The 24,095-nt window shown below is 42.5% G+C and overlaps 5 protein-coding genes across 7 annotated transcripts; 2 read left to right on the forward strand and 3 right to left on the reverse strand.

The window, feature by feature from the left end:
* Positions 1-602: 602 nt before the first annotated feature.
* Positions 603-5,562, reverse strand: golga5 (golgin A5). Of its 2 annotated transcripts, none has more exons than XM_079175282.1 (13): positions 5,409-5,562; positions 4,138-4,803; positions 3,659-3,865; positions 3,351-3,570; positions 3,135-3,258; positions 2,831-3,034; positions 2,529-2,699; positions 2,161-2,289; positions 1,907-2,005; positions 1,567-1,789; positions 1,234-1,333; positions 1,044-1,107; positions 603-968 (listed from the first exon to the last, which is right to left on the reverse strand). In XM_079175282.1, the coding sequence occupies exons 2-13, from the start codon at positions 4,793-4,795 to the stop codon at positions 888-890; spliced, it is 2,280 nt and encodes a 759-aa protein (XP_079031408.1). In that variant the 5' UTR covers positions 4,796-4,803; positions 5,409-5,562; the 3' UTR covers positions 603-887. The 2 variants fall into 2 exon arrangements, with proteins under 2 accessions (XP_079031408.1, XP_079031407.1); XM_079175281.1 differs by having other exon boundaries at positions 3,659-3,919.
* Positions 5,563-6,237: 675 nt separating this feature from the next.
* On the reverse strand, positions 6,238-14,527 carry rtf1 (RTF1 homolog, Paf1/RNA polymerase II complex component). The gene is made up of 18 exons (XM_079175139.1): positions 14,391-14,527; positions 12,638-12,748; positions 12,382-12,532; positions 11,488-11,689; positions 11,234-11,351; positions 10,875-10,986; positions 10,657-10,795; positions 10,398-10,575; positions 10,161-10,243; positions 9,973-10,060; positions 9,711-9,818; positions 9,541-9,618; positions 9,302-9,423; positions 8,932-8,989; positions 8,376-8,456; positions 8,165-8,266; positions 7,812-7,926; positions 6,238-7,315 (listed from the first exon to the last, which is right to left on the reverse strand). The coding sequence occupies exons 1-18, from the start codon at positions 14,472-14,474 to the stop codon at positions 7,209-7,211; spliced, it is 2,037 nt and encodes a 678-aa protein (XP_079031265.1). The 5' UTR covers positions 14,475-14,527; the 3' UTR covers positions 6,238-7,208.
* Positions 14,528-14,835: 308 nt separating this feature from the next.
* On the forward strand, positions 14,836-17,457 carry ndufaf1 (NADH:ubiquinone oxidoreductase complex assembly factor 1). The gene is made up of 5 exons (XM_079175275.1): positions 14,836-15,044; positions 15,582-16,127; positions 16,689-16,874; positions 17,079-17,153; positions 17,309-17,457. The coding sequence occupies exons 2-5, from the start codon at positions 15,609-15,611 to the stop codon at positions 17,447-17,449; spliced, it is 921 nt and encodes a 306-aa protein (XP_079031401.1). The 5' UTR covers positions 14,836-15,044; positions 15,582-15,608; the 3' UTR covers positions 17,450-17,457.
* A 6-nt stretch (positions 17,458-17,463) lies between these two features.
* nusap1 (nucleolar and spindle associated protein 1) lies at positions 17,464-21,209 on the reverse strand. Of its 2 annotated transcripts, none has more exons than XM_079175273.1 (12): positions 21,032-21,209; positions 20,791-20,859; positions 20,483-20,686; positions 20,088-20,271; positions 19,839-19,931; positions 19,586-19,698; positions 19,414-19,464; positions 19,158-19,330; positions 18,799-18,962; positions 18,584-18,700; positions 18,392-18,497; positions 17,464-18,299 (listed from the first exon to the last, which is right to left on the reverse strand). In XM_079175273.1, exons 1-12 carry the CDS (start codon positions 21,149-21,151, stop codon positions 18,212-18,214), a joined length of 1,482 nt encoding a protein of 493 aa, XP_079031399.1. In that variant the 5' UTR covers positions 21,152-21,209; the 3' UTR covers positions 17,464-18,211. The 2 variants fall into 2 exon arrangements, with proteins under 2 accessions (XP_079031399.1, XP_079031398.1); XM_079175272.1 differs by having other exon boundaries at positions 19,839-19,946.
* Positions 21,210-21,327: 118 nt separating this feature from the next.
* Positions 21,328-24,015, forward strand: oip5 (opa interacting protein 5). The gene is made up of 5 exons (XM_079175276.1): positions 21,328-21,816; positions 22,094-22,160; positions 22,563-22,685; positions 22,906-22,987; positions 23,484-24,015. Exons 1-5 carry the CDS (start codon positions 21,654-21,656, stop codon positions 23,574-23,576), a joined length of 528 nt encoding a protein of 175 aa, XP_079031402.1. The 5' UTR covers positions 21,328-21,653; the 3' UTR covers positions 23,577-24,015.
* The last annotated feature ends 80 nt before the right edge of the window (positions 24,016-24,095 follow it).

A 24,095-nucleotide genomic window follows, 5' to 3' on the forward strand; every position in this document is an offset into this window, starting at 1 on the left:
AAGAAATGTATGCTTTGCCAGTTCTGAGTGTCTTAAATTCTGTTATAGATGTGAATTATGACTTTCTAGACACAGACACTACCTACAATGCAATAACAGTTTAAATGAAATCCATAATCATTAAAGGAGTGCATCAGAAATTTAGGACTGCACTCCCATGAATTTGGCAGAGCCAAAAGAGAGAAAGAACGGTAAAAATCAAATTGGTAGAGGCATATATATCCTCACTTTTAGTCCCTACTTATTACCCATAATGCAACCATAGCATCACTCCAGTCTAAATAAATGTCTTTTAAGCTCCAGATTGTAACACAGGCGTTGTGATAACCCTGATGAGGTTATTGATCAGCGCTTTTTTACAAAGCTTCCTCCAGAGCCACAGAAGACGTTACTGAGTCACACTCCTCATGACCATTAAACTGACTTGAGCTTTGAAGATCCTCTTAATCTGAGCCACAAAAATAACATAATCTATTAGAAAAGTGCCAGACTGTGTTGGTTCTTCTAACTTGTTTATTAAAAGACTCTTTTTTTTACATAGTGTTAAATACAATCTCCCAAGAGACCAGAGGTCTGAAAGCAGATGATGAGAAGAACAGATGTGCGCCCATGTTAGATTTAATATCCTTTCAGCAGACCACCAATACATCATACATAATATATCACTCTGTAATTATTTTAAAACTCAAAGCAGCTGTCAGATATTGATCTTTAGTTGTAAAAAATAAAGAATAAATCAGAGGAAATGTCTTTAATTTATAGCATTTCTGTGCAAAACAGGGAGAGCCAGGACCCAGAGCCCATATTCCAGCAGCTTGTACCATCCTCACATTGAAGGCTGTAGAACAAACATATTTTAAAACACCCAACTGTGAAATTCAAGCCTTCTATCTTCCATCAGGATGTCCATGGTGCATTTCTGGTGTGTAGGTCAGGAGAACAACCATGACCCACAGGTGCAGTAGGGCCTGTAAACAGAAGTTGAAATTAAAACCACGGTTCGTCGCGATGGAAAAGCAGCATACCATTTTATAAATACTCACTATGTACAGGATAACGAAAACTCTGGCCGCAGGGTAGCGCCTCAAGAAGATACCCAGTCTGATGCTGAAATGACAACACATTCCATCTATTACTGGGGATCGTATCTACACAGGAAACAGTGGAATTACAACGCAGTACTGGCGAAGACAAAAAGAAACAATAACACTACTGGGAACTGGGAAATGTTACCTGAAACGGTCAATGGTGCTGGCTGCCTTGCGTACTTTGCCATACATTCCTGGACTGTCCTGATCACTGAACAGGACGGGTGTGTTTCTTTGTCGTGCGACTGAAAAAACAGCGTAAAGTATAAAGCAGGGGCATAGATACATGTTGCTGCTGCCTCCGTCCACAGTCGTACATTACAGTACAGGAGGCCCTGATAGCACCGATGACAAGCATTCAAAATAACTATACAGAACCAGCTAATCTTGTTTACTTATGTAGGCCATATAGAGGCTGTTTCATAACCAGCTAAAAGTCCCTCACAGTAACACTTTGACCATCATCTGAACCTCATACCTGGTCCCTCCAGACCGCTCATGTTGATGGACGGCCCTCCACTTTGTCCTCCCTGAGTGTTCTTCAGCTGCTGCTCCAGGCGCTCCAGCTGAAAGACCAGGGAGCTTTTCTCTGTGCCCAGAGCCTCCAGCATCGTCTGCTTCTGGATCAGCGTCTCCGTGAGCTGGTGGAGACGATTCTCCAGCTCTGTCTGGCTGCTGCTGCTGAGAGTCTTGTTGGTCAACTGGAAGTACATCATCGATACCGTTTGTCAAATTGACCCGGCTTCTGTCTGTCATAAAGCAGGTGTTGGCCCGTCCCTGACCCATCACACGCATCGTATAGTTATATAGGGACTGACCTGGTTCCTGAGTTTTTGGATTTCATCTTCCCTGTCCTTGATTCTGCTCTGCAGAGTGGTTTTAGCTCGATGCTGCTCTTCCTCTAGATACTGAAGCTCCTGTGATTTAAGAAGAATACAGAAACATCCCACGTAAAGTAGGAGTTTGATCAGATATGTTCAAATTGTGAATGGAGGTTTCAGGAAAAATACATCTGTGACAGTTTGTAATTTTCTATACCTGCCATTTTAAGAAATCATCACCGCCCCCGTACCTGTTTGTAGCGCTCGACCTCGGCCTCCACCTCCTGTTTGGCCCTGTTCTGTAAGGCCTGTTGCTCCTCCAACTGCATCTGCTGCTCCCGCCACGTCTCTGCCTCCGCCAGGGCCTGATTCTCCAAATCCTACCAGATAAAAACACGTCTCACTTGTACAGCTGCGACAACAACGTCTCGACTGCAGATGTTAAATGTATACAAACAACAACCTGAAACCAACGTTAGAAAGGAAACACAAACGCTTCTCACATCATACAGACAAATACATTTACAGACCTCCCAGCGTAGCCATCAACCACACAGGGACCAATACAGCATCACATTCATTTGAATTACCACTTCTTCTGCCATTTAAAGCATCTCACCTGTATTTCTATCCGAAGTGTGTGCACTTGCCCCTGTAGTTTTTGGATGTCCTCCCGATGCAGTTCCTTCTCGTGACGCAGGTCCTCCAGCTCCATAGCCGAGGCCCCGTTGCCGTCCAGCGTGTCCAGACCAGATCCCTCCTTCAGACTGCTGATCAGCTTCTCTTTGGACTAGAGGACCATTTAAAACGTTATCAACAACCTTTAAGCTTAGCAAAAAAAGCAGAATAACAAAACAAACGGAATCGTCAAAAAAGGACACAAAAGACAAGTGCTGACACTAAAAAGACAGCGAGTCTTACCTGTAGGATGCGTGAAGCTTTGTGCTTGTAGTCCTGTAACTCCTGTCTGGCAGTCTCAGCTGCAGCTTTGGCACTTTTCAGTTGCAGCTGGCTGTCGTCGACCCGGAGCTTCTCCTCTGCGGCTCGCCGCTCTGCCGCAGTCACCGTCTCTGCGAGGATCTGCCTCTCAGCCTCCACTTTGGACAGGCGGCCGGCAAACTCATTCTACACAAGAACACAGATTCAGGAAGTCTAATCATCTCCATGTGTTCAGTCTAGACTTAACTGTCACGTATAAATGAAGATGAAAAGCATCATGTGTCACCTGCATCTGCCGGTAGCTGTCCTGCTCCCTCCTGAAGGCCAGTTCAGCCTCTCGCAGCCTCTCCTGTACCGTTTCAAGCGCTTGGGAATGCATGCTGCTCCCCTCTGTGTTGTCTTGCACTATTCTAAAAACCAGACGAAGAAAATTATATCTTATACCAATTCATAAAAAGCTTAATCTGATCTCTATTTCAAAAAGGTGGTTATTAAAGTGCACCTTGACCGTTCCATCTGTGCCTCCTCTAACGCAACACAGCGGGACTTCAGCATCTGATCGGCTTCATCGAGGCGGATTTTCAGGACTGCAAGTTGACCGTCTTTGGCAGCGAGGGTTTCCGTTAGGTCATCAACCTTTGACCGAAGTTCCCGTACCATCCGGTCAGTCTGAGACTGATCCGAGTTCCATCTGTCTGCACGCAGACGAGCCTGGTTCAATTCTGCATGAGTAGAAAACCACTTAATCATTCAGAGGGACGGGTGCAGAAATGCAGGTCGTCTTTGTTCCCGTTGTGTCTCATTTCTCACCATCTTGTAAGTCTTTTGCCCTCTGGATGACCGAAGCCATCTCCTGGTTGAGGGAGGACACCTCACTGCGCAGCAGCTGGTTCTCCAGACGCAAACTGGACAGGATGTGGCTCTGTGGCTCCTCTATGGGAGGAGGAGGAGGAGGAGGCTCCCGCCTGCTGGACTCTAGCAGGACAGCCAAGCCCGAGTCTGAACTCTCAGGTGTGTCTGTGGTGGCCAGGTGGGGGTGAAGAGAAAACATTGTGCTGAGCAGCTGTCCATCTACAGGCGGACAATAATAAAGAGTACTAATAACACATTCATAATATCTCCTATAAAATAATTGAGTGGCAGTATAAACAGATCATCAACTTCATGAGCAACGAGCACTTTAGATTACAAACTAAATGAAATCACAGATATCAAACACATAGTTATTATTATTACCAGAGTAATATTCATATTGGTATTAACCGTTATATGCAAGGTATTAATCATACCGGGGCTTTGTTCTTTAGCAGAGCTCTCCTCTGATGTTTTAAAGCTGTGAGCAGACAGTGAGCTCATGCTGGAGGCTCTGGATACACCCCGGGTTGAGGGGGGCGTCGACGGGGCCGAGGGGACGGTATGAGGAGTGCTGGAAGGGGGAGGTGTTGGGTTTTGGGCCTCAGTAACCGGAACTGCCACTTTCACAAGTTCTCTTCTTGAATCCCTCCTGTTGCTGTCCGGAGGGTCCGAGCTGTTCAGAAAGTCAAAGAGCATGTCGTCGTCCACATCCTGCTCGGTCGCTTTTTTGGGCCTCACAAAGCCGGACGAGGTCTTGGCAGAGTTGGGGGCACCGCTGAGAGAACCAGAGGGAACACTGGCCGTGTTGGCAGTACCAGCCAGCAGGGCACCACCGGATCTCTTGATGTTGGCAGCAGCTGCAGCGACAAAGCTGGGTGCAGCATCATCAGAGGATGCATAGGCATGATGTGTCACAGCTGCATGGGTCTTGTACTCTGCAGTGTTGTATTCGGGTTTGATAATGGAGTCCTCTCCAAAGGACGACGAAAAGGAAGACGTTCTCTCGTTTTTGGTCAGGGCAGTGGCAGCTCCCTGGTCCACTTTATTCAGGAAGTTTTCCGCTTTCCCAGCAAAGTCAGTAAACCAGGACATTTTGTATCCTAATGACAGAAACAAGCAGAGTTTGAGGATGAAATGGGCCTTTTTGCTGACTGTGTCCCAACAGGTACCAACATGCTGTGGTTTGAGTTTGAGCCCTTTTTCGTCTATGTATTAAAACACAAGTATGTTTTATGGAAACCCAGGAAACATCTGCATGACTGGTGTGAAATAACCATTTGTATTTTATTTTATTTCTTGGCTGTTTGAGTCTTATTAAATGACATTTCCAAATCTGTGTCATTTATATCCTCCATCATACATATATATATATATATACTCCCTGCATCTAATACACCATTACATTAATTTGGTAGATCCTGTCCAATGCAACTTGCAGCAGGTGCATTTATAACACGTAACGCTACTCTAGGAACAAGAGGTAAATAATCCCAAACTGGGAGTGCAACGTTATCACTTCTGAACAAACAGGATGACAACAACAACAACAACTGAAGGAGAGTTATTGAGATTTAGAGTTATTAAGGAGTCGTCAGCAGCTGGGATTACGTTATCATAAAGTAAACACAGTTGGTACAGGATGAGCTCCATCAGTGCTAAAGCTAACATGCTAGCTGGCTACTAAAGAGGAAAGCCTCTCACGTACCTTCAGACACGACGTCCCAAGTGTCCAAATGTCTCGGGTCACGTGGCTACCGCCGGGGTTCAACTGGTGAACATGAAGGAGAAATGCCGTTTGGATAAACACGATCAAATGTCATAATATCTGTCAAAGAGGATATTGGTGATCTTCTCAATACGTGGAGCAGGAAGCGCTGCAACGAAGGACCCCACAACAGAGCGCCTTCAGAGACGCCTGATCAAAAATGAATTTTACAAAACACACCAGCCACCTCCTGCTAGCTTGTGTACTCCTGTGGATATAAATACAAACAAAGTAGATTTCGTATTTTATTGTTTAATAGCAAGCAGATACTGTATTCACCAACTTCTCCCTTTAACAAACTATTCTATCAAGAGCCATTAAATGAAGTGAACTGAATGAGACTTTGTGTAATAATATTCTTTATCTACTTCTATGGCAGAAGTAAAAAAAATATATATACTTAAAATTGAATAGGAATGAAGTCGCCCCTTTAAAAAGTTCAAGCCACATCGTTTTCAGTGGAAATTTCACAATAAGACAGACAAAGGACAGAGAGCGTTCTTTTCTTCACTGATAATATAAACGTCTCCACACATCTGATATCTGATGCTTGTGAGAAGCAACATTTGTAGTGTAATAAAGGATGCTAGGTTAACTCTGTTTAGGTAAACAATTTAAACTCAAGGTACTTAATTGCATGAAATTAGGTCATTTCAGTCTGGTTAATTAAATCTGATTAAATAATAACCTCAGCTGGTGGCTCGTGGTGTCTCACCTTTAGATTGGAAAAAAAATACAAACTGACACAGACGTTATGAAACAGTGCCTCTTTATTTTTTTCCGCACTCACTCCAAAATGCATATTTACATGGCATGCCACATCAATACAGGAACTGACTATGGACACAATCGATAACACACAGAATCTGCTCTGGGAGTTTAGGGCAGGAAGAGTTATCCAATGAACAACCAACAAAGAGATAACAGAAAAGAAGCAACACTTTTATAACCAGTCATAGAAAAGGGTTCCTCTGAAATTGAGTCGTTTCAAAGACTTAAAAAGTGATAAATGTCCAGAACTTTTCACATTTGTGATGGAGGGCCAGAGACACGGAGATCGTGATCATCTACACTCCGCAAAACAAAAACAAAAACTCACAAGGATGTTAAAAAAATCAGGATGGAAGGGGCAGAGCAGATGATCACACATATAGCGGGGAAAAGATTTTGGACAGTAAATGTATTGTTGAGGTCAAGCAGGTCAGCTCCATTAGATATCCAGTCCAGTCATTTCAAAATACCTCAACAATCTAAGTCTTCTAACATAGTGTCCTTGTTCAAGGTAATGATCCACAAGCGCTTTGTCCTTTCAGGAAAAAAAAAAAAAAAATGGAGTGGGTGCCAGAAGATTCCCAAAAAAAAGGGGGAAGAAGTTAAATACATACAAAAAACACAACTCAATATACAAGTTTGTGTGCGATAATGCAAAAATAACAAAACAACAAATATCTGGACAAGTTTCCTCCGAGAGATCCTTTGAGAAAATCAGTATTTTCCTCTGTGTTCAGATAAACAGTCTGTATCAACATTCAAACATACGTCCTCTGGGAGTCACTCACACACTCTCTCAACCACACACACATACACAAACACACACACAGAAACACACACACACACACACACACACACACACACACACACTCTCTCTCTCTCTCTCTCTCTCTCTCTCTCTCTCTCTCTCCCCCTCTTGCACAGTCAATTACACATGCAATGTGGTCATTGAATGACGGGACTACCACATCAGATCAGGCCCCTCCTCTTCTTGTAGTCTTCCAGGTTGAGGGACCTGCGAGGAGCTCCGTCCTTCACGGGCAGCGCGTTGGAGCTCACGGACAAAGACTTCGCTTCTGCAGAGCACAAAGGTGAAATTAATACATCTCGTTTCTAGAGTGCTGTGGTTAAAAAACCACAACCAACTTTGTGCTGCAGCCAAGTAAAGTATCGGGCCGGGCAATATATCGATGTCATGATGCGAGGCTAGATATCGGCTTCGATTTTCAATATTGCAACATTGCATAAGTTCTTTTCCTGGTTTTAAAGGATGCATTACAGTAAAATGATGCAATTTTCTAAACTTACCAGACTGTTCAAGCTGTGTTTTTTTTAATTTGCCTTTACCCACTTAGTCAATGTATCCACATTACTGATGATTATTTATCAAACATCTCATTGTGTGAATATTTTGTGAAAGCACCAATAGTCAACCCTACAGTATCGTCACAATATCAAGGTGTACGGTCAAAAATATTGTGATATTCTCTATATTTACCAGCCCTGGTAAAATATACATGCAAGCTGAGCAAGGAAAACATTTAAAAAAGCATTGGTAAAAGATAATCTCACCTGCATTGGGAACCTGTAGGTCAATCTTAACGTCAAAATCATGAACTTTAAACAAGTCCTCTGAGAGGTCAGTGTTGGGCTTGGGGCCATCTTTGTCTTTTGAGTTTACTTGACCCTGTAATGTAACAAACAGAGGAAAGATTCGACATTTAGATACTTTGAATAAAACATTATCTTCCTGCAATCAACAAAAGACTCAAAATCGGGACAAAAAAACGAAACGCCCCACAGCTGGAGCATCAGCACAGAACTGGTGCAACAAGCACGCAGCTTCCCGTCAAAACAACAATCTGGACACAAGCATCTTCTATGTGAACGCACTGGGAGCGTCTCTTACTGCTTGTCCTGCTTACCAGTTGGTTTAGGTCATCACCAGTAGCGTCCTCGGCCGACCCAGAGCCGTACTTCTGGTTCAGGTGGGCAAGAATAGCTGCGTGGACTGAAGGGTCTCTGGCCTGCAGAACCGAAACGAGCAGGTGAAGAGATGAACAAAAGTAGATTCAGCAGTGTGTTTGAGTTTGTACATAGTGGACATGTTGCATGAAGTAATCATAGGAATCTTACATTAGACACCATGGTGGGTTTGCACTGTCTTCGTGTGAAAGGGTCCATTTGTTGGTTTTTGGCATTTTTTTGTCCTTCAGCCTGTGAGAAAATAAAGAAGTAAATACAAATGAGGTTATCTTAACAGCAGCTGTAACACTGACTGATCTGTAATGATAACAACTGCAGTCAAATCGACACAATGTTATTGGGACATTTGGGGGCTTTATGTTACTACAGCATGGGACACACAGGACCCCTGTCTCCCCACACACACTGCTGTCAGTGGGCTTAAGTTAACAGCAGCACGACTGAACTCTGTCACATTAGAAAAACATCTGAGTAATGTTTCCAGATCTTGGTGGGTCGTAAATAAGAAAGGAACCGTCCCCTCCAATCCTTCAGTAACATTGTTGTACAGGATGTCAACAGGAACAAATACATTTTCATGCACTTCACATTTTTGTAATTTAAAGTACAGTTTTCCCTTTATCAATTCCTGAACATCTTTCACCATCCCAGCCTGAATATCAGAACGCATCACAGTCAAAGCAGCATATAGATGAAGGACACTTACCACAAGAGCTTTCTCAGATTCAACGATGTTCCAGCTTCTGTTCCTCTGATTGATGTAGCTGCATGATAAATAGAATAAAATCAATTCTGTGTTAAAACACAATCAGCTCCATAATGTTACGAACCGTGTATAGAAACACGACATAAATAATAACCACGCACTGTATGGTTTGAATGTTGATGTTGGGGACCTCATTTTAAATGAAAGTTGTAATTTCCATTATTTCCTTCCCAGGAAGAAATATTTCAGGTCAGCTTTTGCAGCTATAAAAACATTTTCTATAATAGTTTACAACCATGTGTCTGAAGCCAGGAAGCCTCTGTTTTATTAAAAAGAGATACAACAACAGTTATAACTGTGGCTTGTGTACCTGATGGCAGAGATGCTCTTGGTCCTTTGTCTGTCCAGGGCCTCGGCCCTTTCCTCGAGCTCCTTCAGCTCATCCTGGATCGCTTTCACTTTGTCACCATCTCCAATCTCTTCTGCCATGGCCTTCAAATCAAAATGAGGGTAAAAATGAGTACGAGCGAGTCTGATAGATAAGAGTTAGGGTCACTACGGATTCTCGGACAAATCTTTGACAGTTGCTTTCAGCCATCTTTCCTTTACCTTGTCTTTGAGTAACTGCGTTTTCTTCATGGCATAATTCGGTGGTGCTTTTCGGAATCTGTCCTTCTCTTTTACAATCTGCAGCGAGGAAAGACAAAACATACTTTAGTTCCACTGCATAATGCACGAGACCAGAGAAAAGCCATTACCATCCGGAGAAGAAGACTTACATCCTCTATGTCTTTGTCATTGAACTTGTGGTTCAGAGCTTCTTTGATGGACTGCTCCTTTTTGGTGATCTCGTCGAGAGTCGGTACTTGCATTCCGGCAACAATCATCTGGAAAACAAAACTAAAATCAAAAACCCCAAACTTGAAATCCTTCTTCACAGGCTGAGCAGACGACTCATCGTGTGCCTCTTGAAGAAATTCAAGATCCGTCTTAAAACTGATGCAACTTCTCATATTTTTGCTTTTTCAAAAACACACTTACCGCCTCTTTCCACTTCATGAACTCGTTTTCCATGAACTCCTGATTTGATACAAACTCGAGCCTGAACACCCGCGTGTCACCGCCATGCCTGAAGAAGACGGACAACAAAAAAGGCCACGTTTTTGGTAAGCAGGGACGATGGAAAAGATTCTTGATGACCTACTTTAATATGTGTAAACTCTACCCACCTTAACTGTAATCCCTTATTTGTTCGCGTTGTTCCAAGTTGGTAAACCTTCGCCGTCTCTACCACGTCCACAATTTCAGCAACCTTTCAACAACAAGGGAGGACTCAAATTAAATCAAACTTCACTCATCAGACTTCATTTAATCCATTTCTGAAGCGTCGCGGCTCGTCACTATCACCATTCTAAAAGAGCACATCGTGTGGTGTTGAACACCGTACTAGAAACGTTCAGGCTCACCCTATAAACTGGTTTGCTGCTGCTGTTCCCGATCCCTATCCTCACAAAGCAGCCGGTCACGGTCTTAGCAAAGAAGGGCATGTGGCACCAGCGCTCCAGCTTGTGTCGGGACAGGCGGACCCTGTTGAGCTCATCGGGTAGTGAAACGGGCTGTGACTTCGGTGGAGTTTCTTCTTTACTGTTAGCGGAACACAGTCAAGACGTTACTTGGAAATCCAGAGAAAAGTGTTATTGTCAATAAGAGCAGAAGAAAACTCACTCGTCGTCATCGTAAGACGATGAACGGGAACTCCGGTCACTTTTGACCGATGACTTGTCATCGTCTTCCTCCTCCTCCTCCTCATCGTCAGAGTAAACCTCGCTGGTCTTCAGGGGCTGGCGTTTGGCCAACAGTTCCGCTGCTCACCAAAGAGATGAAATGTCATCTTTTGATATCGACTGTCACAAGAATCACAAGGAAGTAAAACTCACACCAACCGGTTTTGTTTTTCTTCTTCTCGCGCTCCGCTTTGAGCTCTTCCATGGCCTGAGACTTTTTGTCAAGTTTTTCGTCGCGTTTGGATCGCCTCTCCTTGTTGTGCGACATAACCTAGAGACGGGAGGATATTACAATCGGACACACTTAGGATAAAGAAAAGGTGTAACACCACCACTGCATTAGCTTAACCTTATTTAAAGAACAATAAAATCAACACAAAACAGAATCTATAAAAAATCTATTTTGATATCCAAACACCTTTGTTGTGCATGATTCTTAGAGGTGGAGCACAGTAAAACACATTTTTGTCACACAATATCTGTCTAATATTGTTAGAAATGTCTGAAACTGGACTCACCACTTGTGTGTCTGGAATCTGAGATAGCTTCCTCTTTTCTTGCTCTTCCTCCTGCTTCTTTTTCTTCTCCTCTTTCTCCTTCTTCTTTGCCGTCTTTAGCTTTTTCTTGATTTCAAAACTGTCAAAAACAAACAACGTCTTCAATAATGCGATCAATGTTAATGTGCCAGACTCTGCCTTAATCTTTAGGAACGTTTGAGTAAAAGCAGAACCAATGCTGTTTTCAGATAAATGTAATATTCTTTCCCACTCACCGTCTCTTTAGCACCTCTCTCTTCTCGATTCTGTTGAACAGCTCTTGCTCTCTCTCTTTCTCTGTCATCTGCTCCAGGCGAGCTCTGTCCTCCGCGTCTCCCATCAAGTCGTCGTCGTAACCGTCCCGGAACACCTCGTCCTCAGAGGAGTCCGAGTCGGAGCTGGAGGACGAGCTGTTGCTCTCGGAATCAGACACCTCGCCTGATAAAGAGCGATTCATCGGCACAAACACAAATCAATCAGCGGAGTTCAGTTCCTATCCAGAGTGCAGACCGAATTCTACGGATGTATTTTAACCCAATCTGCTCCTCGCACACCAAAGACTTTGTGTACAACTCTTAGCAGTGAGACATGCATTTTAAAAAGTGCATACTAAGTTGTTTTATTAAATTGAATGGAAGCAATTAAAGTGATATTTTCTTGTCATTTATATCTTAAATCATCTTGGATATTTGCTCTGGATTTTGACCAGGTTTCCAGAACTATTTCTCAAAGACTTTTCCAGGTTTTCCATAAACATGTTGCATTTATACATTATATGTACCAGTATATAGCATGACAATGTAAACAAATATACAATTGACAGCTTAGACATTACATTGCGCGCCAGCTCGGATAAAAGGGATGAGTGAATGAGTCACCTAATCCAGGCCACCTGATACCCGTGGACATGGCACCCTGGTGATGTGTGTAATCTAAAGTTCAGAATATGTCTCGCCACTCTGCTTTGCACTTTATGTAAGACGCCATTAACCCGAGGACGTGCGTGTCAATTTGTTGACAGCGAGTTCCTCGACTCTTATCATACATGGTGAAACCTTTGTGGTTTTACAAAATAAAGTGAGTCTGCTTCTCGAGCAGAGTTTTCCCCCCATTAAAGGCTGAAGACGTACCCTCCTCTGGTGCAGAGCTCTCAGCTGAGCTGTCTCCATTTGAGCTGCCAGACGCCGTTGCTTTATTAACCTTCTTCTTTGTCGCATTCTTCTTCTCAGACCCTTTCCCTGGTTTAACCTTCTTCTTGCCTTTGGTGCCACCCACAGTCCACTAGACAAAGGGGTGAAAAATTCAGTTTTGATTGATCCAATAGCTGTAGCCGTCCAACAAGGTGTTCTGTCCCAAACAGAGAAGTGACTACGACGACCGCCGTACCTCATCGTCACTATCGGATGTCTCGGAGTCTGTAGAAGCTGCAGGTTTGCTGACCGGCTCTTCTTGATCACCAGAATCAACCCTCTTCCTCTTTGCCAAAGATAGGAGCTCCTGAAAATGAGAATGCAGCGATGTGGTTCAGAAAGAGCACCCAGTAAAAATCATAATCACCCGTGGAAAAAGGAGGAAAATGCCTCCTGCGAGTAAAGCCCTGCTCATACTCCAATCCTGAGTGAACATCTTAAATACAGGTGAAAATAAACCCAAACCGCATGGAGGGTGCATTGGGATCCAACTTTTCAAGCCACATGCAGAGGTTAGACGCACACGGCCCGTGGTTATATTTAAGGACTGACGAGTCTACTTTCTAATACGTATATAGAGGGACAAACCTCTGGTAAAAAACAACAACATGTGAGCAAATAAGAATGAATATATGAATTCATCCCTCAGACAGATCCTACACCGAAGCAAGAATGTTAAGCTAAATAACAAAAGTGTATGTGCTAATAGCTGAATTCCTTCTCTGCTGTACGATTGTGGAAACGCTGCAGTCTGTTGAGGTGGTCCCAAAGTAGGGATGCACTGATCCAGCGGACCGATTCACATGTCGAAGTCATTATAGAATACAGTCACAGCGGGCTGATAGCAGAAACGCTCTGTTTATAGCTGCAAATACACCCTTGGCCTCATGAAACATTACATAAAATACTCAAATTACTTCCAGGCATAGAAGTTAGCAGTCTTAAAAGCAGCTCGTCCCGTATCAGTTCTTTGTATCGGCAAAGTCTAAGTATCAGAATCAATACTGGGAGAGACATTGTATTAAATACTGCAAACATTTGCTCTGCATTAGCCGTCTTCATCAAGGTAATCTCACAACACAATTGTAGACCATTAACCAGCCCATATATACACACACAAATAAAATCCTACTGGTGAATTTGGGCAACCACGGGAAACATGGCTTACTGAACTTCTCCCAACTCTTTCTGTTTAACACTGCCTGTGCCCCTGAGCTGAACTCTTTGGTAGTGTACTGTCAGGTATAATGCACATGTGGGGTTTAATGGTGATCACAGTTGTGTATTACAGCTCCTCAGACGGACACGTTAGACTGGAGGGAGCTCCTTCCTGCCGCTCAGCTAAGAGCTTGTTTGACAACAACACCGAAATAGACCTACAAGCTCTGCGCCCATGACGTCATTAGGCAGATAAGGTTCCTGGGTTCTTCTTCTCGCTAATTCAAGCGCGACTCCATCTCCACTTACGACTTCAGTGTGTGTGTGCAAACGTTACCGCTCTCGTTCACAATCTGAACGCTAACAAACAAATCCCCCCCAAACGTTGCACGGGCAGTTGTCAAGCAGATTATCAGTGAAAGGCCCCATGGCGCGGCATTTTAGTGGTTGATGATGATCGCTTGCGTTTAGGGCATCTCTCGGAGTGTAACATTTAACGTTAGCAGAACTTAGCAGGCTAATGCAAAGACACTGCTTTTTTTATCAACAACCGCACACTTTCCTCCGTCCTGCATACCTTGGAGAGACACTTTTATTTGTCATTGGGAAGGGGTGTTTACTGAGAAAGAAAGGAAGCGAGGAGTGTAAATAAACACAGGCCCAAATCTCAGCTTGTTCAAGCGAGGCAAACCACAGTCCGTTAGCACACGTTAGCTTTGCCTCAAAGTGCTCACAACTTAGCCAATTAGCGAACTGTTGTAACAAAAGCTGGGGAAAAAACGCGCACCTACCTGATCTAAATTATCGTCGCTAGCACTGTCCTCGGAGTCAGAGTCAATGACGACTCGACCTTTCCGCTTCTTTACATTCACCATGATTAGCTGCACTAGCTAACCTGCTAGCTACCTCTTTGGCGTCTAAATGTTTGAGGCTAGCCGTTTGCTTGCTAGTCTCGAGCTAGTTGGCTCTGCAGTCAGTCACACAAAGGCAGTACTGAGCATGCGCGCTCGCACTTATATCATAGTTACAATTGGGGTTTATGGCTCTTCCAGAGAAATACAAAATAATTAGTATGCTTGCACACTTATCATATTACTTTATTGAAAGAGTTTATATAAAGAATATCAGGACATTGACGGTTAGCTAAGAATGGAACTACATACTGATAGTGAGTGTGTCAGTCAGGACATACATCTTAGGTGCACAACTGCTATCTTCAAGGTCCACGATAAATCAACCTTTTACTGTTGAAGCTTAAATGTGTAGTTCCGTGAGTGGAGTTCTTGTATTTGTAAATTAAACCAGCACACGACCAGTCTATAAATGATTTCAATCCATAACATTGTTTTAAAGAGATAACTTAATGGTTTTGTCAGAATAATTCAAGAACCGAAATCGGGGAAATATCCATCCATCCGTCACCCTTATGGTACAGCATGATCACAGTAAGTAGAAACTGATTATACTAAACATGTATCCCATTGTTGTTCTTCAGAGTGACGTTTATGTAGACCGTATTCATTGCAACATTAGCTATGTTTTTAAATGCTCTCAAAATGTGGTCTTAACGTTAACGACTATCACTCCTTCATGTACTAACTAGAGGTTTCAACATTATGAAGAATCCAAAAACTGTTATATTCTTCTCAATTAGTTACTATATAGTGAAATAAAAGGAAGAGAAGCTAAATCTTAACTCAAACTCGTTGCCATGTGTGAAGCTCAGACCAGCAAATGCTTTGTATTTATTTATACTTGTATGTGAATTTAACAAAGTAAAAACAACTGCAAAAGATTTAAAGTGTTTCAGTAAATACAGATATTTTTAGACTGGTTTGCACTGTAAAGTACAATGTATTAGTTACAATCATGATTGATTACATGTTATTATTTTGTAATTTCCAGATACTTAATCTTGATAATCCATAACCACTTTGAAACTCAGGTGTAATGACACTGTTTTTCTGTGTGATGTATCCCAGCAGTGAACCGTCCATATCACTGCTGAAATGTCTCTGGCAAAGATCACACGTCTCCCCTCAGTGAGGCTGCTGAGCTCCATCCAGCACCACCACCACCAGCTGCTGCTCCCCTCCATCACTCCTCCCACTGCGCCCAGAAGAGCCGTGAGTCAGGGCGAGTACAGACGCCCCGGCCAGCCCAAAGAGGACAAGTTCCCTGGGCAGCCGATTAACTTTGGCTTCTCAAAGGGTTTTGAGGGGATAAAGAAGCATTTCACATTGCTGAAGAAGGAGTTCTCTGAACGCTGGGTTGGTCCACAGGGCAAACCCCTCCTTGAGCACATGTTGGAGCAGAACCAAGTGATATGGGAGTTCAGAGGCCCAGAGAGCCTGGACCAGTGGACAGTGTCCTCAGATCGTGAGATAGGAGGCCAAAGTGAAGCTTTCTTGAAGCTCGGCAAAAACATGAATACCTGTTTTCTGCACGGGACTCTGAGCTCTACTCCTCCAAAGGATGGAGAAACGCGCTACAGTGGCTACTGCACCATGCGCTCAAAGCAATCCCTGGTTAGTGCCTTGCTGTTTTTTTCTTCCAGAAGGTTTAGAATTCATACACTCACTTCTAATGAGGTTGGGGAGTTACTGTAATAGAATCCTGCACCATTGAGGACACTCATGTTCTCTTTATGTTCTCTGGAAATGTCTCTCTTGTCAGGGGCTGATTTCATAACTCAATATATTTAGATATGCCTACTTTAGTCCAATAAATACATAAATATAGGCGTAAGTATTTCCCAACCATTATGGATCACAATATGTTTATATTAATTGGAAATTTTCTCCAAGTAAACAGATATTTAGACATTTATTGATAATTGTGGAGCTTTTATGTCGCATGCACCTAGATCTAGCCACTTTGGCAGGGAGCCAGAAATCTGTTCACCAACTGCCATCATTATTAATTCCCAATACTGACAAGTTCCTCCTCCTCATCCTATATTGATCATTTTTGGGCTTTTGTATTACAAGGAAAACCTGCCCACACCCAAGGTCTGGAAGTGGGAGTTATTTGGCTGATACAGCTGCTCTGGACCTGCAGTGAACCCCAGAACGTTTTGTCTCTCCTAGGTTTCCTTCGATAGAAAAAAGCACTACGATTTGACCAGTTTCAACACCCTCCATTTGAGAGTACGCGGGGACGGCCGTCCGTGGATGATCAACATTGCCACAGAAACATACTTCTCGCACCAGAAAGATGACATATACAATTATTTCCTGTACACCAGAGGAGGCCCCTACTGGCAAGATGTAAAGGTACGCAAAAGCTAAATAAAACCCTCTGTGACGGTTCTAGTGAGAAGGGCCATATGATAAATGTTGATGTACCAGAAGAAACGGCACAGAATTTGGAGCTGGTGTTGCCACAATTTTGCTTTTAGGAAAAGCTGTTTGATGTTTTTTCTTTTGTCCATTATGAAATGTAAGCAGTCCTAACACTAGTGTGTTACTCATCTACAGATACCTTTCTCTAAGTTCTTCCTTACAAATCGTGGGAGGATACAAGACGACCAGCATCCTCTCTGGCTGGACAAGGTAGACTTAAAGTCAAACTAACATGGCATTAAATACAGAGGCAAAGTAACAATTGCCTGAATATATCTCTTAACCTTTGACTATCATTCCAATACATTTTCCTCACCTTATGTGCCAATTAGTTTTATATTCACCACATCTTTTTGTATTTGCAGGTTAACACCATTGGATTTACTTTGGGGGATAAAGCAGACGGTCCGTTCCAGCTGGAGATTGATTATGTTGGAGTCTGTAAAGATTATGCTCACACGGAGGAGTTTGCCTACGAGGTGTACAAGAGAAATCCTGAAGTTTGAGAGCAACGGTAGATGAACTGTTATTCAATAATGGCCAGGTTATACTGAAACTTCCAATAAACAAGTCCACCACCTTCTTGGGGACAATCAGTTACATCCCATCCATCATTCCTGGTAACACTGTATATTTGGATTCTAGCACATGGACTGGGCTACTTTAGTGACTGTGTGCCACCTGCAGAAGTAAAAGCCCAGAGGAAGTTACCGGTTATAAAATTATATTTTATTACAAGACATTAACTGAGAACATCTTGCTGCTTTAAAAAAATTAAAAAGTTGTTTCTCTTGTTCCCAGACCTGTATGCGAAACATTTTCCTCCAACAGATGTTAAACAACCACAACCATTAACAATAAAAAATACATCTTGTGACTTTTACAATTTTTTTGTGGAACAGATTTCCTTAAATCATCAAGACTAAAACACAAAATAAATTTCAACTTAAAAATGGAGAATGCAGACGAGGGACTCTTTTTATCCGTCTTTCCAAAAAGGTAAAAACAAAGCGCATCAACTTCTAAGAACACAATTACAGTTTTAAATGCAGCAAAACGGGATATTGATTCTCTACAAAAACACATAAAAAGCATCAGTGAGCGCTGTAAGGTGTTAACACTACACCATGAGTCCAATCTAAGAAACGGTTTGGTAGGTTAGATACAAGCAGATAACGAGAGCTTCCTGACTGCAGGAATGAAAGAGTCAAAATATTTACAGTGGAGAAACAGGCTGTACAAAACGTCTACGAACAAGCACCATATTTTTACATCATGACGAGGCCTCGTCTGGCCCCAAGCATACTCTCTTTCTTCTGCTTCCGGTCTTCGGTGTGTTTTGCTCTCCTGTCCCCCCTAAAATAAGATAAGAGACTGATGTTATACGAGTCATTTCTAATGGGAGACTAATCTATACCAGCCAGTGTGTGCTTTCAGTTTAAACATACCGTGTCTGGACTTTGGGCTGTTTGTAATTCTTCTGATGAGAATTAGCAATCAGTGACTTGTTTGCTGCTGCGTTTTCTTGGTTGTCTCCAAACGGCTTGAGTTTACCTAGAAACATAAAAAAAAAAAAATATGTGATTTGTCCGTCTACTGAAACTATATTTGAGAGAAACAGATAATACGTGGCGTTGTACCTGAATGAGGCTTGTAGGTGAGGCCACGAGAAAGACTGGCTTTCAGATCAAAGCCTGACTTCTTCTGTGTTCCGGGGGTTGTTGAAGTACTTGTGTTGCCGATGAAAACAAACGCGCCTTTGGAATTAAGCGGGTGGGGAAATTAAAAATCACACTTTATGCACATATTTAGGCAACTTAAGATATATTTCCACGGATTAAAAAGGCAAAGGTACCTGGAGATTTTGGGGCAGAGAAAGTTGAAATCTTGGCATTTCTGGTCCTTCCTCCATCAGCGGGCTGTCTTTGTGGGGTGCTGGAGGTCACATGGAGCGACATGCGTGCCGGCGTCTTCACAGAGGACCCGTTGTTCTTGTTGTCACGAGTGGCTTCTGAAAACCTGCAAACACGTGTGGCTGTTAAAGCGTCGCATTGAACAACACATAGCAAAGAGACGTATTTCATGTCAGTAGAATAGATCTCTAAAGTAATCTAAATTACAGGGTATGTTTCTGTTGTAAAACAACACATCCTGAAAAGTTCCTTGTAAGAATGTTTGTCCATAAGAGAGTGGCTGAGAGGGAAAGCGACTCACCGAACATTGATCCTGCGAGTGGAAAGGACCGACGGTCTGAACGGAGCGTCTTCCTTCCGTGCAGGTTTATTTGGAGGAGCTTTAATGGCCGAGGGCAACGTGCGCCTGTCCTCAGCTGGTTTCTCGGTCGCCGAGACAGGGCTGAACATGGAAGCACGACTCTGATTCGCCTTCTGTAGAACACATGAATTCAGTCCATCACCTTCACTGCACTCTGGATGTGGTCAAATATGCTGCAGCTGGTGACGATACCTACCACTTGAGTTTTGCCCTCAACTTGCTGCGGTTTAGTTTTGGCTGAAAGCCTCTAAAAAAAAGATCAAATGGAACATAAATTAAAAAAACAAACCAAAACACAGAGTTCACAAACAGAACTTAAATATTTCTGGATTAAATCAACCCAAACTGTTTTGAAGCCTTTTGAGTACCTTGGGTTTTTTAGTTGAACTTCTGGAAGTCTCAATCTGCTTGGTCTTTCGCTGGACATAGGTGTCAATCGACTCCATCTTGTTAAAATGTGCCTCGTGGAGTTTTTTAAAGTCTATAAAAGAGACGTAATTTACAAAAATGATTTTGATTAGTTAGTGTGGGAGAAGCACTGCCTTACTGTAATGTGGCCTCTGAATCATTGGTTTGAAAGAAGATTGGGAGAGAGAGCAACAAAAACAACAAAGAACTTACTCGGGGTGACAGGATTCAACAACAGCTTGTTCTTCTGCTGGCGTCCTTGGAGACGAGGGATTTTACCGGCTCTGGCCACTTTGGGTGCTTTTTCTGGACACAGATTCACTACGCATGTCAAATTAAAGATTAGCACTTGATCACATCTTTGTGTTGAAGCCAATAATATCTGAACAACACATTAGGCTCCAGAAGGAACAGGCTATTCAAAGCAGAAGAAATTAATAGTTACGCATCTGTACAACTGACCTGTGTCACTCTGCACAGGTGCTTCATCCTGAATGTCAGACTGCTGCTGCTCACTGCCTGTGGCCGGGGGCTCCTGAGGAGGCTCAGCTTCACTTTTGTCAGAATCCTTGGTAGAGGACACTCTTCTCTTCTTAGCACCCTTAACACCACGGGGTGGACTAGACGCAGCCACTTCAGTGTCACCCTTATTAAAAAGGAACAACAGATGTTCAGTCTTTAAACATCCTGAATGCAAAGCATTGACACTCCAGCAAAGAAACCCTTTGCATAGGGATCTTAGTACCAAGCTTGGAATATGGTGCCAACGAGGAATACACATGCACAATAACACGTGCAGACATTGTTTTTATTTATATTGATATATATAAAAGTGAGTATGTTATGATGTTCTCTACCTCTGTAGATACTGCATCACTCTCAGTCACTGCTGCAGTATCACAGATCTTTCTCTTGGTACCGTTTCCTTTGCCTCTGCGTGTGTTCACAAACACAGCGCGGCTGGAAACGTCTTCATTGCCAGATGCGTCTTTATTCTCCTGAGCACCGTCTTGTGTCACACTTTCGTCTTCCTGAACGGTAGTAACGTCGGTCTCTGGTCCCTGGAAAACACCACAACAATACATGTATAGGTATTCATTTAAAAAAGCAGGATTTGAAATTGATTTTAGCCGTGAATCAGAACCATTGGACATGATTGTGTTACCTGTCCTTCCTCCTGCTTGTCCGTTTCTAGTTTATAATGTTGCTTGATCGCTTTCAGGAGTTTATCGGCCTGTTTTTGAAGAGAATAATGTTAATTAGTTAGTTGAGTATATTTCGCAAAATGAAAACGTTAGCTAGTTAGAATAATTACAGTAACCGTTAGCGTAGCTTAGCACAATTGGAAAATAACCTGCACGTATTTCTGAATTCATTTTAAATAAGTAAACCTACGTAAACGTTACCTTCATATTCGCTTTGAGCCCGAGCTCCTTAGCGAGGCTCCTCAACTCTGCATATTTCATTGAGTCCAAATCCATCTCGGTGTGCCAGTTTATTCCGTTTTGTGTGGAAGAAATAAGCATAAACGCGTTTACTTTGTCACGCACCGCGAGCTGTGGTTGTCTAACGGTTAAGAAGTACTCCGATTCAAAACACAGCAGCGGGAGCCATGTGATTGGCTCCTGTGTGTGACCGGATGTACCTCGTAGCCAATCAGAGCGAAGATACCTTTTCTTTGGCGTTCCGCCCATTGTCAACGTAACGTAACATATGAGCCATTTCTCTCGGTACGTTGACGTTCTCGCTTGAATTTTGACGCTTAAGATAAGTAAAATATTGTTTTAATTTTTTATTGTGCTTTTTTTTAATCATTTGATTTTGTTAAGACGGATTGTCTTTGCCAGTATATCGTCAGTTTCTACATTACTCCACGTGGTGGCGGTGTTTACATCCGCACACTGACGTTGCAGCACGTCTCAGGGGGTAAAATACGAGGAAGAGACGTCCTTCTTTCTGCAGCCGAGTTCAAATTCTCAAGCGGGACAACGAGCCAGCTAGCTTTTTGCTCTGTAAATCTCCATTGACATGGAATTTGACGAGAGCCTTATAATCCAACGTACACACGCAGCAAAGATGGCTGAACACAAACAGCGGATGACTCTCCACTGTCAACAATGTCACGCTGTGCTGGGGGACTCGCTCGGCATCTGTGGGGAGATTAAATGTATGGACTCCATCGTGTGTATAAGTAAGTTTGCTTCAGTTGTCATGAACTAGGTTGACCTAGTTGTCTAAAGTTAGTCAGTAGTAAATCATTTGTTTATGATTTTGTTTTATTTTTTAGATGCAAAAACATTGCATTCTGCAGAAATGTAGTTTTGTCTTTATCTCTGCCACTTCGTTTTCTGGTAAGACTTCTAATATGTGTTCTGCAGGCACTCCTGTAGCCTCCCCACATCGCTGATGATCACATGCTTCATCCCAATACGTCACTAATCAATACTTTGCTGCTTGTATCCCCTCAGGAGTGACCAACGATGTGATCATCAGTGACGCCATGGAGTCAGGACACAAAGGGGAAATGGCTCGTTGGTGAGTGAGAAAAACAAGCTCTAAAATATACTCAAAAACACAGTGTCAGTAGCCAACTCATGTGGGGAAAGTTCAATAATGTTTAAAAAATACTATTATTTTACTATTATGTTTCCTGCCTTAACCTTACTCGCTATAAAGTTATTTAAATAAATTAGCATATATATCTTTAGAGCATTGTTGTCATCAACCTTTCGAAGGACACGCATATAAACAATAAAGTAATGCATATAACATAACACCCCCATACACGATAATGGAATATCAGATCTAGGTTTAAAATATTGAAAGGCTCTAAATTCTAGTCCCACATAAAACCTCTCCATGCTGTTGACTGTGATTACAGAACTTGTTTCTACGGTTAAAGGTTTCTGTCTTGTGTCCTACTGGTTTTCCTTTCAGCATCTACAGTTCTCTAAAATGTCGCGGCTGCCGCTGTGCTGTGGGAAAAGTCATTCACTCTGCCCCGTGGCGTCTGGCCTCGGTTCGCTCCATGTTTCTCCTCCACAAAGCAAACATCAGCTGGTAAGCTCCGCTGCCTCTGTGAGCACACGAGCATATCGACTCCTTCAGTGTCGAGATGGCTAAAGTGAACAGGTGCTTTTATGAGTGTTGCTCATCCCATGAATGGCTTTTCTTTTTAAAGCTCATGTTGGGGATTAAAACAGCCAATTTGTGTTTTTTTTACCGACTGATTAATTTGATGGATATTGTTGGTATGAATGCATTTTTTTTCTCTCCGCAGTTACATCCTCAACCGCAGCTCGATGGTGACGGCATCCTCACTGTCATTTGATCTGAAGCCCCTCAGAGAAAGCATGAATAAGGTGACACAACCACATCTCATACTGTTTATACCTGTACGTACAACTGCAGTGCTTCACTTCCATCTAATACTCTCATAACAATCTCATCCTCACGTATGATAAGCACTAACCTGTTCTATGATGGCTCATTTTCTTAGTCTGGTCCAGACATTTTTATGCATTTTTATGAAATACCTGTAAACGACGAGTCCTTTTTAAAAGACACATTTTGTCCCCTTGAAGAGAATGAGCTGTAATCTTACGCTATTACCCATCAGCCTCAGCTGTTCTGAGTAAGCCTCTTGATTAAGTGGCACTCAGCATTTCATTAAATCCAGTTCCCTTTGAATTTGTACTTCTAGATGTTTTCCTACATGTTGTAGTGGGTCAAAGGACGACTGTGTACAGAAAAATCCAGGCAGGAATGATGGATGCTTTGGGCCAAAACCAAATATCTTTTATATAGACTGTATGTAAGAACAAAAAATTAATCTATTTTGTCTTTTTTTCGTTGCAGGTGAGGCAGCAGTTTGAAGCACAGTTGGATCAGATATCACACATCAAGAGCAGACTGGCTGACAGGAGTGTTAGCAGTGAATTCATCAAGTAGTGTGCACACACAACCTCGTCCATGCGTCCTCTACTCTGTCCCTCTCGTAGACCAGTTTGGGTTGTAAATTGTCGTCGTTTCTTCTCCGTGTTTTGTGTTTTCCATTAAAAATGTTCAATGATGCACATAAATGCTCTTTGGGTCTCATTCATTAGTTTGGATGTCTGCAGATGTATTGTGGTGCAGTTTAAACACTCTAAAACTAACGTAAATGTATCGGCCGCCATTAGCATCTAGTGTTTACAGCGTAGTCAGAACCACTAGGCCATTAAAGCTATCTACTATATACAGTATATGAAAAACTGTCTCGTAAACTAAACTCCCAAGAACTATTGTATCACTTGTATTTCACTGTCTCACCTTTCATTAACTTGTTTTTATGCATCTATTAGACATACTTTTTCTTGTTTTTTCTGTATTTTTGTTGCAAATTGTTGATTTCCCATATCTTTTTTTTGAGGGGATTTAATAAACGACACACAATCTGTTAATTCAAGAGCTTTGATGTTATACTTTGTA

This window comes from Pholis gunnellus (assembly GCF_910591455.1).
Source record: "Pholis gunnellus genome assembly, chromosome: 15".
In the NCBI taxonomy this organism is placed as follows: domain Eukaryota; kingdom Metazoa; phylum Chordata; class Actinopteri; order Perciformes; family Pholidae; genus Pholis; species Pholis gunnellus.

What these genes read in the sequence shown, in the direction of transcription:
- golga5 (XM_079175281.1), bottom strand. Translation starts at nt 4,795, where the DNA reads ATGTCCTGGTTTACTGACTTTGCTGGGAAAGCGGAAAACTTCCTGAAT. An exon ending in GAGCGGTCTGGAGGGACCAG is followed by an intron (nt 1,334 to 1,566) that starts GTATGAGGTTCA and finishes CTGTTTTTTCAG; the next exon opens with TCGCACGACAAAGAAACACA. An exon ending in AGCACCATTGACCGTTTCAG is followed by an intron (nt 1,108 to 1,233) that starts GTAACATTTCCC and finishes TTGTCATTTCAG; the next exon opens with CATCAGACTGGGTATCTTCT.
- rtf1 (XM_079175139.1), bottom strand. Translation starts at nt 14,474, where the DNA reads ATGGTGAATGTAAAGAAGCGGAAAGGTCGAGTCGTCATTGACTCTGAC. An exon ending in CGCAGTTACTCAAAGACAAG is followed by an intron (nt 9,424 to 9,540) that starts GTAAAGGAAAGA and finishes TTTGATTTGAAG; the next exon opens with GCCATGGCAGAAGAGATTGG. An exon ending in AAGAGCATCTCTGCCATCAG is followed by an intron (nt 8,990 to 9,301) that starts GTACACAAGCCA and finishes TTTATCATGCAG; the next exon opens with CTACATCAATCAGAGGAACA.
- ndufaf1 (XM_079175275.1), top strand. Translation starts at nt 15,609, where the DNA reads ATGTCTCTGGCAAAGATCACACGTCTCCCCTCAGTGAGGCTGCTGAGC. An exon ending in TGCGCTCAAAGCAATCCCTG is followed by an intron (nt 16,128 to 16,688) that starts GTTAGTGCCTTG and finishes TGTCTCTCCTAG; the next exon opens with GTTTCCTTCGATAGAAAAAA. An exon ending in CCTACTGGCAAGATGTAAAG is followed by an intron (nt 16,875 to 17,078) that starts GTACGCAAAAGC and finishes ACTCATCTACAG; the next exon opens with ATACCTTTCTCTAAGTTCTT.
- nusap1 (XM_079175272.1), bottom strand. Translation starts at nt 21,151, where the DNA reads ATGCTTATTTCTTCCACACAAAACGGAATAAACTGGCACACCGAGATG. An exon ending in ACTCGCAGGATCAATGTTCG is followed by an intron (nt 18,963 to 19,157) that starts GTGAGTCGCTTT and finishes ACGTGTTTGCAG; the next exon opens with GTTTTCAGAAGCCACTCGTG. An exon ending in CAGCCCAAAGTCCAGACACG is followed by an intron (nt 18,300 to 18,391) that starts GTATGTTTAAAC and finishes ATCTTATTTTAG; the next exon opens with GGGGGACAGGAGAGCAAAAC.
- oip5 (XM_079175276.1), top strand. Translation starts at nt 21,654, where the DNA reads ATGGAATTTGACGAGAGCCTTATAATCCAACGTACACACGCAGCAAAG. An exon ending in AAAGGGGAAATGGCTCGTTG is followed by an intron (nt 22,161 to 22,562) that starts GTGAGTGAGAAA and finishes TTTTCCTTTCAG; the next exon opens with CATCTACAGTTCTCTAAAAT. An exon ending in TCAGAGAAAGCATGAATAAG is followed by an intron (nt 22,988 to 23,483) that starts GTGACACAACCA and finishes TTTTCGTTGCAG; the next exon opens with GTGAGGCAGCAGTTTGAAGC.